Source organism: Macaca fascicularis, chromosome 1 (assembly GCF_037993035.2).
Source record: "Macaca fascicularis isolate 582-1 chromosome 1, T2T-MFA8v1.1".
Lineage (NCBI taxonomy): Eukaryota > Metazoa > Chordata > Mammalia > Primates > Cercopithecidae > Macaca > Macaca fascicularis.
Genome location: NC_088375.1, coordinates 36,953,739 through 36,972,682, shown reverse-complemented (window position 1 = coordinate 36,972,682; position 18,944 = coordinate 36,953,739). Strand labels below are relative to the sequence as shown.

Here is an 18,944-nt window from a genome sequence, read left to right as displayed (position 1 = left end):
CTTTTATGACTAACAAACTATTTTTTCAATGACAGTTTATATCCTTAATTTCTTGTCTTTTCAGCTGAGAATCAAATGCATTAAACCCAGAAACTATCAACTATAGTTTTCTGTAAAAGACCTTACTTCACTACGTCATTCTTTTAAGAGGACAATGATAATAATCAGCTTCTTCATGATTATGGGATAGTGAATAACAAATGAAAATAGGTTATCATAGTTCTTGAGTCATTTTTTAGGTTATTGATCAGGTTTTCATAAAGTTTATAGTTTTTGCTCTGAACAAAACTTGAGTGTGTATCCTAATGTGGATCCAGCAGACTGATTCACTAGGAGATTATGGCAAAATACCCTTTTTCTTATTCATTTGCAAAATATGAAATGAAAACACTCCCATCTCAAAGTTATATAAAGACAAGTGATTTAAAAGGAAACTTTTTCTTGTCCTTGATGAAAATATTTTCACTGGCTTCCTTCATCAGTAAATTTTGATATTTCAGGAGTATTCAAAATGATCTGCTAATTTCACCATCATTCATAATTTTGATTGCTTCTATTTTAAACCATTTGCTACCTTATTTTTCTCTGCCCATTATTTACAGTCATCCCTCAGTATCTACAGGGGATTGGTTTCAGGACCCCCACGGATACCAAAATCCATGGATTCTCAAGTCCCTTACAGAAAATGATGTGGTATTTGTATATAACCTATGCACATCCTCTTGTATACTTTAAATCACCTCTAGATTACTTATATTACCTAACACAATGCAGATGCTATGTGATATTTATTATACTATATTGTGTTTTTATTTGTATTTTTTTTTCAAGTATTTTTGATTCATGGTTGATTGAATCTGAGGATGCAGAACCTGCAGATACAGAGGGTTGATATGGATAAGTATTGCCATTTTATCAATAACTATATTATTGCTGCCATAGAAAATGTAATTGTGTTTCCCCATGTAGCTTTTATAGTGTAGTTTTATATTGAACAATTGTGCCAGTCAATGGCTCAGGGTTACCTGAGACACTTTACTGAGAAGGATTCTTAAGAAACACATGATGCACTGAGCAAAAATGCTTTAATGGATTTGTAATATAGTTCATGTGTTTTGGAGGATGGAACTTCAGTATCTTTCATGGAAATTTGGGATATTAAGTCACTCTAACTCAGGGGTGGGACAGTGGACAAAACCGAAGTCCAGAATTTGCTAAGGAGTAGAGGTCCTGGTAACACCAGGATTCTCTTGGGAACCCTAATTCTCTGAAGCAGTACATCTTAAGAATAAAGGTGGAGCAGAAATAGAACAACCCTCAGAAAGCCCAAGGCCAGATTTCGTTTCAGCTCAGTCCCTGCTTGGACTAAGGTGATCTGTCCCTGTACTGAATGACCTGCCAGAAGAAAAAGTAAAATCCTTCTTATGAAATATAGTATCATCCCTAAAACTCTTCACACACAATGTCCAACATTCAATCAGAAATAGAAATATGAAAAGAATGGACTCAAAACCAAGACAAAATACAGATAATAAAATACAACTATAGGAGAACCAAATACTATCCAATCACCAGACATGGACTTTAACTGTGACTACAACTTTCAAGTTATTAAATGACAAGATAGAAAATTTCAGCAGAGATAAAAGTTAATAAATTCTAGGACTGAAAAATGTAATAACTAAAATTTTAAAATCAGTGAATGTTTAACAGCAGGTTAAACTAACACACTAAAAGAAAATCACTGGCAAATCAGAATTCTTAGAAAATAAGCTTTAAGGCCCAGTGTAGTGGCTCATGCTTGTAATTCCAGCACTTTGGGAGGCCAAAGTGGGAGGATTGCTTGAGCTTAGGAGTTCAAGACCAAGAGTAGCCTGGGCAACATAATGAGACCCCATCTCAAAAAAAAAAAAAAGAAGTAAGAAAGAAAAGAAAAGACAACAGGAAGGAAGGGAGGGAGGGAGGGAAGGAAGGAAGGAAGGAAGGAAGGAAGGAAGGAAGGAAGGAAGGAAGGAAGGAAGGAAGGAGGGAAGGGGAGAGAGAGAGAGAAAGAAAGAAAGGGAAGGAAGGAGAGAGAAAAGAGGAAGGAAGGAAAGAAGGGAAAAAAAGAAAGAAAGAAAAAAGAAAGAAGGAAGGAAGGAAAGAAAGAGAGAGAGAGAGAAAGAAAGAAAGAAAAAGAAAGAAAGAAAGAGAGGGAGGGAGGGAAAGAAAAAGAGAGAAAGATAAAGAAAGAAAGAGAGAGAGAAGGAAGGAGAGAGAAAAGAGGAAGGCAGGCAGGCAGAGAGAGAGAGAGAGAGAAAGAAAGAAAGAAAGAAAGAAAGAAAGAAAGAAAGAAAGAAAGAAAGAAAGAGAAAGAAAGAAAGAAAGAAAAGAAAGAAGAAGGAGAGAGAAAAGAGGAAGGAAGAAAGGGAGAGAGAAAGAAAGAAAGAGAGAGGGAGAGAAGGAAAGAAGGAAGGAAGGAAGGAAGGAAGGAGAGGAAAGGAAAAGAAAGCAAGCCTTTAAACAAAAAATAATCAGCAGACCCACCACTGTAGAAAATACCAAAGAGATTTCTTCAAGGAAAAAGAAAATTATCCCAGATAGACAAATGCAAATGTAGGAAGGGAGCAATATGAGGATAAAAGGATCTTACTCTACAAATTCACAAAAGGAAAAGACCAGTTATTCTTTGGCCATAAACTCAAGCCCTAAACAAGTAATCACAAAATCAATTTTAAACTTTTTCATGAGCATTTATTTTGTCATATAAATATTATCTTATCCTATGTATTAATTTTAGAAGAATATGAAAATGTATTATAATACATATATAATTTTCTTCCTATAGAACCTGTGCCTTTTAAACAACTAAATATATTCTAGCCAGGCATAGTGGCATGCACCTGTAGTTCCAGCTACTCAGGAGGCTGAGGCAGGAGGACTGTTTGAACCCAGGAGTTCAAGGCCAGCCAGCCTGGACAATATAGGTAAGCGCTTCCTTTAAAGAATGTATTCTTGAGGTGACAAAAACTAATGGATTGGAAAGACTTTTCCCATTCTCATTTTTAGGTGCTTTATTGCTTAAGTAGAGAAAAACAATTTACTTTTATTTGTTTAATTCTGATTCAGTCTCCTCACCAAACTGTCTTACTGATTTTAATCTTTTTTTCCTATAGTTTCAGATTTTCTAAGTATGTAACTATAACATCAGCACAAAGAAATACTTTATCTTTCTTTTCCAATGTTCATATCTGTTATTTTACTTTATTCTACTATTTCATTTTCTAGAACCACTTAAAAAAAAATAAAAATGTTGCTATCAAGCATCCTCATCTATTTTGTGAGGTTAATTATAAAGTTTTAGTGTTTTTCCATTCATGGTATTACTATTGGTTTTTGATAAGTTGTTATAGTATTATATTTATGTAGTTTTCTTTTAGGGATATTTAATTTAGAGTTTTTCTTGGGAATAACTGCTATATTTTAACAAAACAATTGCAGCATCTCTTATATGCTCATACAGTTTTTTCTCTTAATATTTTTATGAAATGTATTATGCCGATCAACTTTCTAATGTTGAATCGCTCATGCATTCCTGGAGTATACCCTACTTGGTTAAAATGTTTTGTTTTTAATCTTTGCTAAGCTATAATAATAATTATTATTTTATTTAGAATGTTTGCATCTATTGTCACAAATAACAGAAAATTGATGGGTTTATTTGTACTCTATTGTGTTTTGATATAATGATTTTCTGGGTTCATAAACAATTTGGAGGATTTTCCATATTGTTCTAAGGCTTTGAATTATTTAAGAATCTTAAAATTATATGTTCTTTAAAGTTTAAATAAAACTTAGCTATGAAGCTAGGAATAAAAAAGAAAATCAGCCTGGCGTAGTGGCTCACGCCTATAATCACAGCACTTTGGGAGGCCAAGGTAGGTGAATGACTTGAGCCCAAGAGTTTGAGACCAGCCTGGACAACATGACGAAACCCAATCACTACAAAAAAATTAGCCAGGAGTCACAGCATGCGCCTGTAGTCCCAGCTACCTGAGAGGCTGAAGTGGGAGGATCACTTGAGCATGGGAGTTTGAGGCTGCGGTGAGCCATGATCATACCACTATACTCAGGCCTCAGCAACAGAGTGAGACTCTGTCTCAAAAAAAAAAGAAAGAAAGAAAGGAGAAGGAAGGAAGGAAGGAAGGAAGGAAGGAAGGAAGGAAGGGAGGGAGGGAGGGAGGGAGGGAGGGAGGGAGGGAGGGAGGGAGGAAAGGAGAGGGAAAAGAAAAGAAAAGAAAAGAAGAGAAAAACAGCCCATGACATTTCTTCACTTCAGAATGTCAGCCAATTAGCAACAATCCTATTCTAGTTACCACATGCCTGAAAGTCATCAAGTAACAACAGCCTCACTCCAAATACAAGGTATCCATGGCTGAAAGTAAAACGATCTCTAAATACTCTTGTTTCTTAAAGTTTTTCAGTCTCGGAATTCCATGCTTCTGTGTGAATATCTCTTGCTTTGTTCAGAGAGGTTGTACACTGTATTACAGCTCTCCCCTCCTTACAAGCAAAAAATTACAGCTTTTTTATGGTTATTGTATTTGAATACTCGTATCTGTCTTAGACAAATTGAAAATATGAATATGTAGATCAATATAAATGAATATTGACTATATGAAATAAAAATAATGTCTTGTAAGATTTAAATATGTAAAAAGAACTGAAACACAAACAAAATAACACATAGTATGGGGGAAGCGAAACTAAGAACAAAATAAATTTTGAAGTGTTTGAAATATTCTAAATAATCCTGAGTCAAAAGACAAACCATAATGGAAATTTTAAACTATGTCTTGCCTTTCTGCCCCTGGACACCGCCAAAGAAGCATCATTAAAGTCTCTCTTCTCCCAGCCGTCTTGTCTAAGTCAGAGTCTCCTAAAGAGCCCAGACAGCTGAGGAAGCTCTTCATTGGAGGGCTGAACTTTGAAACAACTGATGAGAGCCTGGAGAGCCATTCTGAGCAATGAGGAACGCTCACGGACTGTGTGGTAATGAGAGATCCAAACACCAAGCGCTCCAAGGGCTTTGAGTTTGTCTCATATGCCGCCGTGGAGGAGGCAGATGCAGCCATGAATGCAAGGCCACACAAGGTGGATGGAAGAGTTGTGGAACCAAAGAGAGCTGTCTCAAGAGTAGATTCTCAAAGACCAGGTGCCCACTTAACTGTGAAAAAGATATTTGTTGGTGGCATTAAGACACCGAAGAACATCACCTAAGAGATTATTCTGAACAGTATGGAAAAATTGAAGTGATTGAAATCATGACTGACTGAGGCAGTGGCAAGAAAAGGGGCTTTGCCTTTGTAACCTTTGACGACCGTAACTCTGTGGATAAGACTGTCATTCAGAAATAGTATACTGTGAATGGCCACAACTGTGAAGTTAGGAAAGCCCTGTCAAAGCAAGAGATGGCTAGGGCTTCATCCAGCCAAAGAGGTGGAAGTGGTTCTGGAAACTTTGGTGGTGGTCATGGAGGTGGTTTTGGTGGGAATGACAACTTTGGTCATGGAGGAAACTTCAGTGGTCGTGGTAGCTTTGGTAGCAGCCATGGTGGTGATGGATATGGTGGCAGTGGGGATGGCTATAATGGGTTTGGTAATGATGGTGGTTATGGAGAAGGTGGCCCTGGTTACTGTGGAGGAGGCAAAGGCTATGGAAGTGGTGGACGGGGTTATGGAAGCCAGGGCAGTGGCTATGGTGGGAGTGGCAGCTATGACAGTTATAACAACGGAGGTGGAGGCAGCTTTGGCAGTGGTAGTGGAAGCTATTTTGGAGGTGGTGGAAGCTACAATGATTTTGGCAATTAAAACAATCAGTCTTCAAGTTTTGGACCCATGAAGGAAGGAAACTTCGGAGGCAGAATTTCTGGCCCCTACGGTGGTGGAGGCCAATACTTTGCCAAACCACAAAATCAAGGTGGCTATGGCAGTTCCAGTAGCAGCAGTAGCTATGGCAGTGGCAGAAGATTTTAATTAGGAAACAAAGCTTAGCAGGAGAGGAGATCCAGAGAAGTGACAGGGAAGCTACAGGTTACAACAGATTTGTGAACTCATCTAAGCACAGTGACGGCAGGGCCTAGGTGCTACAAAGAAGACATGTTTTAGACAAATACTGATGAGTATGGGCAAAAAACTTGAGGACTGTATTTGTGACTAACTGTATAACAGGGTATTTGAGTTTGTGTTCTGTGGAAAGTGTAAAGCATTCCAACAAAGGGTTTTAATGTAGTTTTATTTTGTTTTTTTGGTTTTTTTTGCACCCATGCTGTTGATTGCTAAATGTAATAGTCTAATTGTGATACTGAATAAATGTCTTTAAAAACAAAACAAAACAACTATGTCTAAAGCTAAATAATAAAAAATATACAAAACATGGGATGCAGCCAAAGCTGGCTTCTTATGACTCAATTCCATTGGGTTTCCCCCTATCTCTATTGTTCTATCTGTTGTTACCCTTTAAAATGTTGGGGATCCATTCTTAGTCCTTACTTATACCTAATGTATATTTTTCCCACAAGGTGATCTCATCAAAATTCATGGCTTTAACTAAAACATACACTAATATCTTCCAAAATTTCTTTCTTTTTTTTTTTTTTTTTAAACAGAGTCTCGCTCTCTTCCCCAGGCTGGGGTGCAATGGTGCAATCTCGGCTCACTGCAACCTCCACCTCCAGGGTTCAAGCAATTCTCCTGCCCCAGCCTCCTGAACAGCTGGGATTACAGGCATGCACCACCATGCCTGGCTAATTTTTGTTATTTTTAGTAGAGATGGGGTTTCGCCACGTTGGCCAGGCTGGTCTCAAACTCCTAACCTCAAGTGATCCACGTGCCTCGGCCTCCCAAAGTGCTGGGATTACAGGTGTGAGCCACCGCGCCTGGCATCTTCCAAAATTTCATCCAAGATTTTTCTCCCACATTCCTAATATGCCTGTTGAACAAGTCCACTTAATTGTGCCACAGCTACTTGAAAGTCAGTACGTCTAATACTAAATACATAATCTGCCCCCCCATACTTTTCCTTCTCCTCTATTCTCTAATCTTAATAAACTGGATGACCCATTTACAGTGCAAATCAGGAACACAGCCATCCTACAATACTCTCTCTCACACACAGAATTGTGTAGCCTACATTTTTAAAATCTCTCTTATTTTTCTTTCCTCTTCTCCATTCCCATGTCTTAGGATAGGACCTCATCATTTCTCAACTTATTCCTGTAGTAGGCTCCTGTATTAGTCCATTTTCATGCTGCTGCTAAAGACATACCCCGGACTGGGCAATTCACAGAAGAAAGAGGTTTAATGGACTTACAGTTCCACATGGCTGCAGAGGCCTCACAATCATGGCAGAAGGTGAAAGGCATGTCTCACATGGAGGCAGACAAGAGAAGAAAGCTTGTGTAGGGAAACACCCTATTATAAAACCATCAGATCTCATGAGACTTATTCACTACCACGAGAACAGCATGGGAAAGACCTACCCCCATGATTCAATTACCTCCCACCTGGTACCTCCCACAACACATGGGAACTCAAGATGAGATTTGGTGGGGTGGGTAGGCGGGGACACAGTCACACCATATCATTCTGTCCCTGGCCCCTCCCAAATCTCATGTCCTCACATTTCAAAACCAACCATGCCTTCCCAACAGTCCCCCCAAAGTCTTAATTCATTTCAGTATTAACTTAAAAGTCCAGTGTGGCGATTCCTCAAGGATCTAGAACTAGAAATATCATTTGACCCAGTCATCCCATTACTAGGTATATACCCAAAGGATTATAAATCATGCTGTTATAAAGACACGTGCACATGTATGTTTATTGTGGCACTATTCACAATAGCAAAGACCTGGAACCAACCCAAGTATCCATCAATGATAGACTGGATTAAGAAAATGTGGCACATATATACCATGGAATACTATGCAACCATAAAAAAGGAGGAGTTCATGTCCTTTGTAGGGACATGGATGAAGCTGGAAACCATCATTCTCAGCAAACCATTGCAAGGACAGAAAACCAAACACTGCATGTTCTCACTCATAGATGGGAATTGAACAATGAGAACACTTGGACACAGGGTGGGGAACATCACACACTGGGGCCTGTCGTGGGGTAGTGGGAGGGGGAAGGGATAGTATCAGGAGATATGCCTAATGTAAATGACGAGTTAATGGGTGCAGCACACTAACATGGCACATGTATACATATGTAACAAACCTGCACGTTATGCACATGTACCCTAGAACTTAAAGTATAATAATAAAAAAAAAAACAGACAAAAAGAAAAGTCCACATTCCAAAGTCTCATCTGAAACAAGACAAGTCCCTTCTGCCTATGAGCCTGTAAAATCAAAAGCAAGTTAGTCACTTCCTAGATACAAAGCAGGTACAGGCATTGGGTAAATACAAGCATTCCAAATGGGAGAAATTGGCCAAAACAAAGGGCCTATAGGCCCCATGCAAGTCCAAAATCTAGCAGGAGTGTCAGTAAATCTTTTTTTTTTTTTTTTGAGACAGAGATTTGCTCTTTTTGCCCACGCTAGAGTGCAATGGCACAATCGTGGCTCACTGCAACCTCCGCCTCCTGGGTTCAAGTGATTCTCCTGCCTCAGCCTCCTGAGTAGCTGCAACTACAGGTGCGTGTCACCATGCCCAGATAATTTTGTATTTTTAGTAGAGATGGAGTTTCACCATGTTAGCCAGGCTGGTCTCAAACTCCTGACCTCAGGTGATCTGCCCACCTCACGCTCCCAAAGTGCTGGGATTACAGGTGTGAGCCAGCATGCCTTGACAGCAGTCAAATCTTAAAAGTCCAAAATGATCTTCTTTGACTCCATGTCTCACATCCAGGTCACACTGATGCAAGAGGTGGGCTCCCACGGTCTTGGGCAGCTCCACCCATGTGGTTTTGTGGGGTACAGACTCCCTCCTGGCTGCTTTCATGGGCTGGCAATGAGTGCCTGTGACTTTTCCAGGTGCACGGTGAAAACTGTTGGTGGATCTACCATTCCGAGGTCTGGAGGACAGTGGCCCTCTTCTCACAACTCCACTAGGCTGTGCCCCAGTAGAGACTCTGTGTGGGGTCTCTGATCCCACATTTCCCTTCTGCACTTCCCTAGCCAAGGTTTTCCGTGAGGGACCCACCCATGCAGCAAACTTCTGCCTGGGCATCCAGACGTTTCCATACCTCCTCTGAAATCTGGGTGGAGGTTCCCAAACCCCAGTTCTTGACTTCTGTACACCCACAGGTTCAATACCACATGGAAGCTGCCAAGGCTTGAGGCTTGCACCCTCTGAAGCCACAGCCTGAGCTCTATGTTGGCCCCTTTCAGCCACAGCTGGAGCAGCTGGGACACAGGGCACCAAGTCCCTAGGCTACACACAGCATGGGGACCCTGGGCCCAGCCCACTAAACCATTTTTTCCTCCTAGGCCTCAGGGCTTATGATGGGAAGGGCTGCCATGAAGACCTCTGACATGCCCTGAAGACATTTTCCCCATGGTCTGGGGATTAACAGTTGGCTCCTCATTACTTATGCAAATTTCTGCAGCTGGCTTTAATTTCTTCTCAGAAAATGGGATTTTCTTTTCTATCACATTGTCAGGCTGCAAATTTTCCAAACTTTTATGCTCTGTTTCCCTTTTAAAACTGAATGCCTTTAACAGCACCCAAGTCACCTCTTGAATGCTTTGTTGCTTAGAAATTTCTTCTGCCAGATACCCTAAATCATCTCTCTCAAGTTCAAAGTTTCACGAATTTCTAGGACAGGGGCAAAGTGCTGCCAGTCCCTTTGCTAAAATATAACAAGAGTCACCTTTGCTCCAGTTCCCAAGAAGTTCCTCATCTCCATCTGAGACCACCTCAGCCTGGATTTCATTGTCCATATCATTATTAGCATCTTGTTCGAAGCCATTCAACAAGTCTCTAGGGAGTTTCAAACTTTCCCACAAGTTTCTGTCTTCTTCTAAGCCCTCCAAACCATTTCAACCTCTGCCTGTTACCCAGTTCCAAAGTCGCTTCCACATTTTCAGGTATCTTTTCAGCAGCACTCTTCTCTACTGGTACCAATTTACTGTATTAGTCCATTTTCATGCTGCTGATAAAAACATACTGGAGACTGAGTAATTTATATGGGAAAAGGGGTTTGTTGGACTTACAGTTCCATGTGGCTGGGGAAGCCTCATAATCATGGTGGAAGGCAAGGAGGAGCAAGTCACATCTTAAGTATATGGCAGCAGGCAAAGAGAGAGCTCGTGCTGGGAAACTCTACCTTATAAAGCCATCAGATCTGGTGAGACTTATTCACTATCATGAGAACAACATGGGAAAGACCTGCCCCCATGATTCAATTATCTCCCACAGGGTCCCTCCCACAACATGTGGAAATTCAAGATGAGATTTGGGTGGGGACACAGCCAAACCATATTCCATATTTCACCGTATCAGTGAAAATTAATAGAGAATAGAAAAACAATATAGAAAATCAAGAAAACCAAAAGTTGGTTCTTTGAAAAGATCCACAAAATTGATAAACCTTTAGCTAGTTTGACCAAGAAAAAATTAAGACTCAAATTATTAGAATCAGAAACGTAAAAGGGGCATTACTACCAACTGTGGAGAAATAAAAAGGATTATAAAGTGGATGATTTTTTAAAAATATACAGACAACCAAAACTGGCTCAAGAAAAAAAAAAAAGAGAGACAATATAAATAGACCTTTTAAAGAGCAGATCAAGTCAATAATCAAAAACCTACCTATGAAGCAAAGCCCAGGCCCAGATGGCTTTACCACTAAATATTATCAAGCATTCAAAAAGAATTAGCACCAGTTCTTTACAAACTCTTCCAAAATAACAGAAAAGGAGGAAAATCTTCTCAGCCCGTTTCATGAGTCCAGTATTATACTGACACCAAAACCAGATAAAGATATCACAAGAAAGAAAAGCTACAGATAAATATATTGTATAACTATAGATGCAAACCCCTCAACCAAATACCTGCAAACCAAACCTAGAAACATATAAAAAGAATTATATACCATGATCAAGTAGGTTATGTTTTTTTGAGACAGTGTCTCCAGAGCTCTGTCACCCAGGCTGGAGTAAAGTGGTGTGACCATACCTCACTGCAGCCTCAAACTCCTGGGCTCAAGGCATCCTCCTGCCTCAGCCTTCTCAGTAGCTATGTAGCTATATACACAGGATCTCACTATGTCGCCCAGGCTGGTCTCAAATTCCTGGCTTCTCGAATTCCTCCTGCCTTGGCCTCCCAAAGCACTGAGATTACAGGCATGACCCATCACTCCCAGACCCAAGTAGGATTTATCCTAGGCAAGGAAGATTGGATTAATATCCAAAAATCAATGTAATATATCCTACTGATACAATAAAAGACAAAAGCCATGAAATTATCTCAATGAATACAGAAAAAGCATTTTTTAGAAATCCCACGCTTTTCATGTAAAAGAATTCAATTAAATAGGAATAGAACAGAATTTCCTAAACCTGATAAAAGGCATCTACGAAAAACCCACAGTTAACACCACACTTAATGGGGAAAGACTCATGCTTTCCCCCTAAGGACAAGAATAAGACAAGAATATCTGCTTCCATGATTTCTGTTCAACATTGTACTAGAGGTTCTTGCCAGGGCTATTAGGCCAGAAAATTAAATACAAGAATCCAGGCCACAGTGGTTCACACCTGTAATCCCAGTACTTTGGGAGGCTGAGATGGGTGGATCACAAGGTCAGGAGTTTGAGACCAGCCCGGTCAACATCTCTACTAAAAATACAAAAATTAGCCTGGCGTGTGGCAGACATCTGTAATCCCAGCTACTGGGGAGGCTAGGGCAGGAGAATCGCTTAAACCCCAGCAGCAGCGGTTGCAGTGAGCCAAGATCGCACCACTGCACACCAGCCTGGGCAACAGAGCAAGACTCTGTCTCAAAAAAAAAAAAAAAAAAAAAAAAAAGAATCCAGATTGGCAAGGAACTAGTAAAACCCTGTCTTCACTGTAACATGATCTCATAAAGAGAAAATCCTAAGTCATCCACTAAAAAAACAGAAACTATTAGAATAAATGAGTTCAGCAACATGGCAGGATATAAGATCAATATACAAAATCAATTCTATTTCTATATACTTTAAATGAACAATCTGAAAATGGAACTGAGATTTCATTCACAACATCATCTAGAAGAATAACATACTCAAAAAATATTTAACAAAAGAAATATAAAACTCAGAAAACTATAAAACATTGATAACAGAAATTGAAAAATATCTAAATAATTGAAAAAAATCCACATTTATGGATTGGAAGATATAACATTGTTAAGATGGCAATACTCCCCAAACAAATCTACAGATGCAACATAATCCCTCCATCAGAAGCTGATTTCTTCATAGAAATTGATAAGCTGATTATAAACTTCATATAGAATTTCAAGAGATGCAGAATAACCAAAACAATCATGAAAAAGAATAAAGGACTCACATTTCTCAATTTTGAAACTTACTATAAAGCAAGAGTAATCAAGACAATGTGGCACAAGGACAAACATACACATTAGTGGAATAGGCTTAAGAGTACAAAATAAGCCCAGAGATCTCTGGTTAACAGATTTTTGACAAGGATGCCAAGACTATTAAATGGAGGAAGAATGTTATTTTCAATAAATGGTGCTAGGACAACTGAACATCCACATGCAAAAGAATGAAATTAGAGCCTTACCTCACACAATATATAAAAATTAACCCAAGGCCAGGTGTGGTGGCCTATGCCTCTAATCCCAGCACTTTGGGAGGCTGAAGTGGGAGGATCGCTTGAACCCAGAAGTTTGAGACCAGCTTGTGCAACATGGTGAGACCCTGTCTCTACAAAAAGTAAAAAAAAATTAGTCGACATTCTACTCAGAGGTTGAGGTGGGAGGATCGCTTGAACCCAGGAGGCTGAGACTGCATTGAGACAAAATCGTGCCACTACACGCCACCCTACATGACAAAGCACGACTCTGTCTCAAAAAAAAAAAAAAAAAATTAACTCAAAATGGATCAAATACCATTATATAAAAGCAAAACTATAAAACTCTTAGAACAACTAAGCGAAAACCTTCATGACTTTAAATTTAGCAAAGGATTCTTAGATATGACACCAAAAGTACAAACAAAAAAGAAAATAAAATCGGTAAGTTGGATGGACTTCATTGAAATTAAAAACTTTTGTACTTAAAAAGACACTATCGGGATGTCCACGCGAGTCCCAGGCTGAAGGAGGCAGCTCCAGGCAGCGCGTGAGCGCTGGCGGCCGGCCCAGGCTGCGGCGTGTGTGCGCCGGGAGACACGATCTTGTAGAAAATTTCAGCTATACCCGTTGGAGTAGAAGCTGAAATAATAGAAGCTGTGTACGATGCATTACGGTATTGAAGAAAATTAACTTTTGTATTAAATATTTGGAATATAAGGAAATAAGGAAAGGTGACTGAAAATGGTGCAGAAGAAAATACAAATCACACGCATAATGGATGAAAGGAACCGACAGGTCACTTTTACAAAGAGAAAGTTTGGATTAATGAAGAAAGCTTATGAACTTAGTGTGCTCTGTGACTGTGCACTTTCAACAGCTCTAACAAACTGTTCCAATATGCTAGCACTGATACGGAGAAAGTTCTTCTCAAGTATACAGAATAGAATTAACCTTATGAAAGCAGAACCAACCCGGATATTGTCGAGGCTCTGAACAAGAAGGAACACAGAGGGTGCGACAGGTCAGACCCTGATACTTCATATGTGCTAACTCCACATACAGAAAAATATAAAAAAATTAGTGAGGAATTTGATAATATGATGTGGAATCATAGCATCGCACCTGGTTTGCCACCTCAGAACTTTTCAATGTCTGTCACAGTTCCAGTGACCAGCCCCAATGCTTTGTCCTACACTAACCCAGGGAGTTCACTCGTGTCCCCATCTTTGGCAGCCAGCTCAACGTTAACAGATTCAAACATGCTCTCTCCACATCAACCATATTATAAGACACGTGTCCCATGGAGCTCCTCAGAGACCACCAGGTACTGGCAATGCAGGTGGGAGGTTGGGTACTACAGACCTCACAGTGCCAAATGGAGCTGGAAGCAGCCCAGTGGGGAATGGATTTGTAAACTCAAGAGCTTCTCCAAATTTGATTGGAGCTACTGGTGCAAATAGTTTAGGCAAAGTCACGCCTACAAAGTCTCCCCCTCCACCAGGTGGCGGTAATCTTGGAATGAACAGTAGAAAACCAGACCTTTGAGTTGTTATCCCCTCTTCAAGCAAGGGCATGATGCCTCCTCTAGTAAGTTGAACCTTTCTTCAACTTCATTGTTTAAAACACGTATTTTTTACATAGTCTGTAGCTTCCTTTGGAATTTTCTGTGCCACTGTAGAATCTACACCTATTCCCAATGAATATTTCCATTCAAAATTAGTATTTGAAGAGACAAGACTATTTTAAATACACAAAAATCAGATTATGGAAATTCACTTAATGGTTATTTAAAATTAAAGCTAAATATGAACATGGATGGAACTGGAGGTTAATGTGTGAAGCGAAATAAGCCAGGCATGGAAAGATAGATACTGCATGTCCTCACTCATATGTGGGACCTAAAAAAACTGATCTTGTGGAGATAGAGAATAGAATGATAACAGATGCTGGGAAAGGTGTGTGGGTGGGAGACGGGATAAAGAGAGGTTGATTAGTGGGTAAAAACATACACTTAGATAGAACAAATATACCCCTGTATTCAGTAAGGGAGAAGGGTGACTATAGTTAGCAACATTGTAGATGGAGTATATTTCAAAGTAGCTAGAAGAGAGGACTTAAAATGTTCCCAACACATAGGAGGGATAAATACTCAAGATAATAGATACCCAAATACCCTGACCTTGCTCATTACACATTCTATGAATGTAACAAATACTCACATGTACCCCATTAACATGTAACATACTTTCAATCAATTTTTAAAAAGTAAAATATAGAGAGATTATGTTTAATTTTTTCTTTTACCAGGCTAGAAGCATTAAACATGACTTATTTATTCTCTGTTAAGAAAAAAAAAAAAAAAAAAAAAAGGACACTATCAAGAAAATGGAAAGGCAACCCACAGAAAAAGATAAACTGTTTAGAATTCACATATCTGAAAAGCGACTTGTATTCAGAACATATTAAGCAGTCTTATAACTCAATAATAAAAAGACAACCTAAATAAAATATTGGCAAAGAATCATTAGAGTGTGTGAAAGGGTGTTTTACATTTATGTTAGACCTAGCTACTAATGAACTCCCAATAAAGGACATTTTTTTAAAAGTATGATATGTAGACCACTGGCATCAGAATCACGTGGGATGCTTGCTAAAATTGCCAGTTTATGGGTATCTCTGTAGATACAGTGTACCAAGAAGACTGGAGGCAGGGCTCAGGAATCTGCATTCTTCACCAAATCCCTAATCACACTAAAGTTTGAGAACCACTTATATAGAATGTTATTTCACAGACTAATATCTCAGATAGGTCTCATTCTGTTTGACATTTTCAAAGAGTTACATTGTCAGCTGGTGGACATTTGTCTAGAATTCTAACACAAGTGGTAATAGCACACAATAACACACAATATTTATCAATGTTGAACAATGGTATCTGTTCTCTGGTAGTATGAAACCTTGGAAAATTGCTTTTCTTTCTATACATGTTATAAATCAATAGCATAAATCTCAATTTTTGTCTTAGAAAAACAACATGGCAAAGGACCTGAACTGACATTTCTGCAAAGAAGATATACAAGTGGCTAATAAACCTTTAAAAAATGCTTGACATCAGTAGTCATCAGGAAAACACAAATCAAAACCACGGTGAGATTTTATTTTACACCCACTAGTATGGCCAGAATTTAAAAGTGAGACAGGTTCTAGCAAGCAAGCAGAGAAAGTGGAACCTTCATACACTGCTGGTAGGAATACAAAATGATGTGGCCTCTTTGAAAACAGTGTGGCAGTCTTCAAAAAGTTAAAGATACAGTTATCAAATGACCAATAATTTCACTGCCTGCCAACAGATGATATGATGAAATGTGATAGATACATACAACAAAATATTATTAGGCCATAAAAATGAGTGAAGTACTGATAAATGCTAAAACATGAGTGAACATTGAAAACATTATACCAAGTGAGAGAACCCAGTCAAATGATCACACAGTACATGAATTCATTCACATGAAAGTCCAGAACGGGGAAATCTATAGAGACAGAAGGCAAACTTACGAATGAAGTGACGATGTTGGGAGTAAGAGGGTGAGAGCTAAAGAGTATGGGGTTTCTTTTGAGGCTTATTTTGATGAAAATAATCTAAAACTGACAGCGGTAATGGATGCACACATCTGTGAATATACTAAAAATCATTGATTCACTTTAAATAGGTGAATCATAAAGTATATAAATTATATCTCAAAGTGATGCTCAATGCTTTGCTTATTTTGCTTTGTTTTAAAACTATATGCATGTATTACTTTTAAATATTAATTGTATTGAAAATAATAATTGTGGAAACATGTTATACCAAGAAATCTAATTATTATGAGTATTTTCTTACCATTGTCCCCATTTATTCTTATTTCATATTCTTTGTAGAGTTTTTGTATGTTTTTGATAATTTCCTCCATGTACTGTCGCTCTGATGGCAACTCCCCCTCCAAACTTTTATGGCGATTAAATATCCCAAGCCCAATATCTGTCCAGTTTTCCTGTAAATGTTTAATAATCTTGAGAGTATCATATTTTGACAGTAGAACATCCCCAGTAAACTCTTCTTTTTTCTCATTCAGCATCTAAAGAGTGAAAGGAAGAGGAAGAGTAGCATATTATCTATCCACTAATGATTTTATCAAGGTCTACCTAATGCTTATTCCCCAGTGACTCCCAATTATTTTGGAGTTGCATATCCTATTATTATTATGCTCCAAAGAGATGGTATATGACATATATCTTATTTTTTAAATTAAAACGAATTTAAACTAATTTTGATACTCTGTGAGATAACCCATAGTTTACCAGGATGAAAATCATTATATTAAATTCTGTGTGGTTAAAAAAAAAAAAAAAAAGTAGAGATAGGCAATTAAGTCCTATAAAGCTAAGCATGTTTAATTACTATTGGCTTTCGTAAGGTTGTAATATATCTGTTTACATGATCCCCACTAGACTGGGAAAGTGCCTAGAATATACAGGTTGTGTTTTATTCACATTTTGTTTATCTGTCTAAACCCAAGTCCAAGTGCTGAACATGACATATCAATAAACATTTGTGGAAAAATAAGGTACAATTTATATATATAATTGGGCATTATTTGTGCTCAGATAATAGAAACATTACCCAGCCTTCAATAAGAGTAATTAGCATGGGGAGACAGTGTAGAAGAGCAATTAGGAGTAAGAACTTTGAAGCCGGAGAGATCTGGACTCAAATTCTGATTCCGCCACTTACCTTTTATAGATAACTTAGGTAAGTTACTTAACATCCTAGGCTTCAATTTCCACATCTGGGACATGAAGATTATAAGACTTGCATCATAGGGCAGCCATGAAGAATAAGTAAGATAATATATGGAAAACACATTTTCAGCTCCTCACAAAGAGTAAGTGCTTAATAAATGAGAGCTATTACTATTCCTAAATTGAAGAAATATGACTTTTTTGTATTTTTTCTATGCATGTCAAAACTGCCAGATAAAAAGTAAAAAAAAAAAAAAAAAAAAAGTCACTAAACTAGACATGTTGTATATAGATCAGGAAATATCTTCAATTCTGAGAATATACTGTTCAAGTCATTCCTAAAGAAAAGAAAATGGCCGGGCGCGGTGGCTCAAGCCTGTAATCCTAGCACTTTGGGAGGCCGAGACGGGCGGATCACGAGGTCAGGAGATGGAGACCATCCTGGCTAACACGGTGAAACCCCGTCTCTACTAAAAAAATACAAAAAACTAGCCGGGCGCAGTGGCGGGCGCCTGTAGTCCCAACTACTCGGGAGGCTGAGGCAGGAGAATGGCGTGAACCCAGGAGGCGGAGCTTGCAGTGAGCTGAGATCCGGCCACTGCACTCCAGCCTGGGCGGCAGAGCGAGACTCCGTCTCAAAAAAAAAAAAAAAAAAAAGAAAAGAAAATGGTTTGTTGGGATCTTATGCAATTTCATTAGGGAATGATTTCGATATGCACTTTGGAAATATTTCAATGTCACATATATTTTCCTTTGTCAGACTACTATAACGTGATAGTAATTTGATCAATGAAATCTATTTTCCAAGCTCTGACCCCTTAAAGATTGTTATTAATGTATAAACAAAATGTGGTATATAAATACAATGGGATATTATTCAACCTCAGAAAGAAAGAAAATTCTGACACTTGCTGCAAAATGGATGAACATTATGCTGAGGGAAATAAGCCAGTCACAAAAGTAAAATACTGTATGATTCCACTTATATGAGATGCCTAGAATCATCAAATTCATAAACAGAAAGTAGAACGAGATTGCCCAGGGGGTACGGGGAGGCAGAAATGGGGACTTACAGTATAATGGATACAGAATGTCAGTTTGGGGAAAAGAAAAAGTCCTGGAAATGAATGGTGGTGATGGTTGTACAACAATATAAATATATTTAGGGCAACTGAACTGTATGCTTTAAAATGATTAAAATGGTAAATTTTGTGTTATATATATTTTACCACAATAAAAAAAGATGTTACTAATTTTAAAAGTCCAATTTGTCCTTAAAACAAAAGCCAGATATAGGACAGGCACAAACGTTACTTATGTCTGACAATTAAATAATAGCATTGAACTACCCTCACTTGTAGGGAGCCAAAGG

The 18,944-nt window shown here is 38.5% G+C and overlaps 1 protein-coding gene and 2 pseudogenes across 1 annotated transcript in view; 2 read left to right on the top strand and 1 right to left on the bottom strand.

The window, feature by feature from the left end:
- The window catches only part of AXDND1 (axonemal dynein light chain domain containing 1), a 171,501-nt gene that overhangs the window by 65,764 nt on the left and 86,793 nt on the right, over positions 1 to 18,944 (bottom strand). Inside the window, exon 16 of the mRNA XM_065532054.2 lies at positions 16,674 to 16,908. Within this exon, the coding sequence (XP_065388126.1) occupies positions 16,674 to 16,908 (235 nt within the window). The remainder of the gene's footprint in view (positions 1 to 16,673; positions 16,909 to 18,944) is intronic.
- LOC102144955 (heterogeneous nuclear ribonucleoprotein A1 pseudogene) lies at positions 4,831 to 6,173 on the top strand (annotated as a pseudogene).
- LOC102122561 (myocyte-specific enhancer factor 2A pseudogene) lies at positions 13,461 to 14,383 on the top strand (annotated as a pseudogene).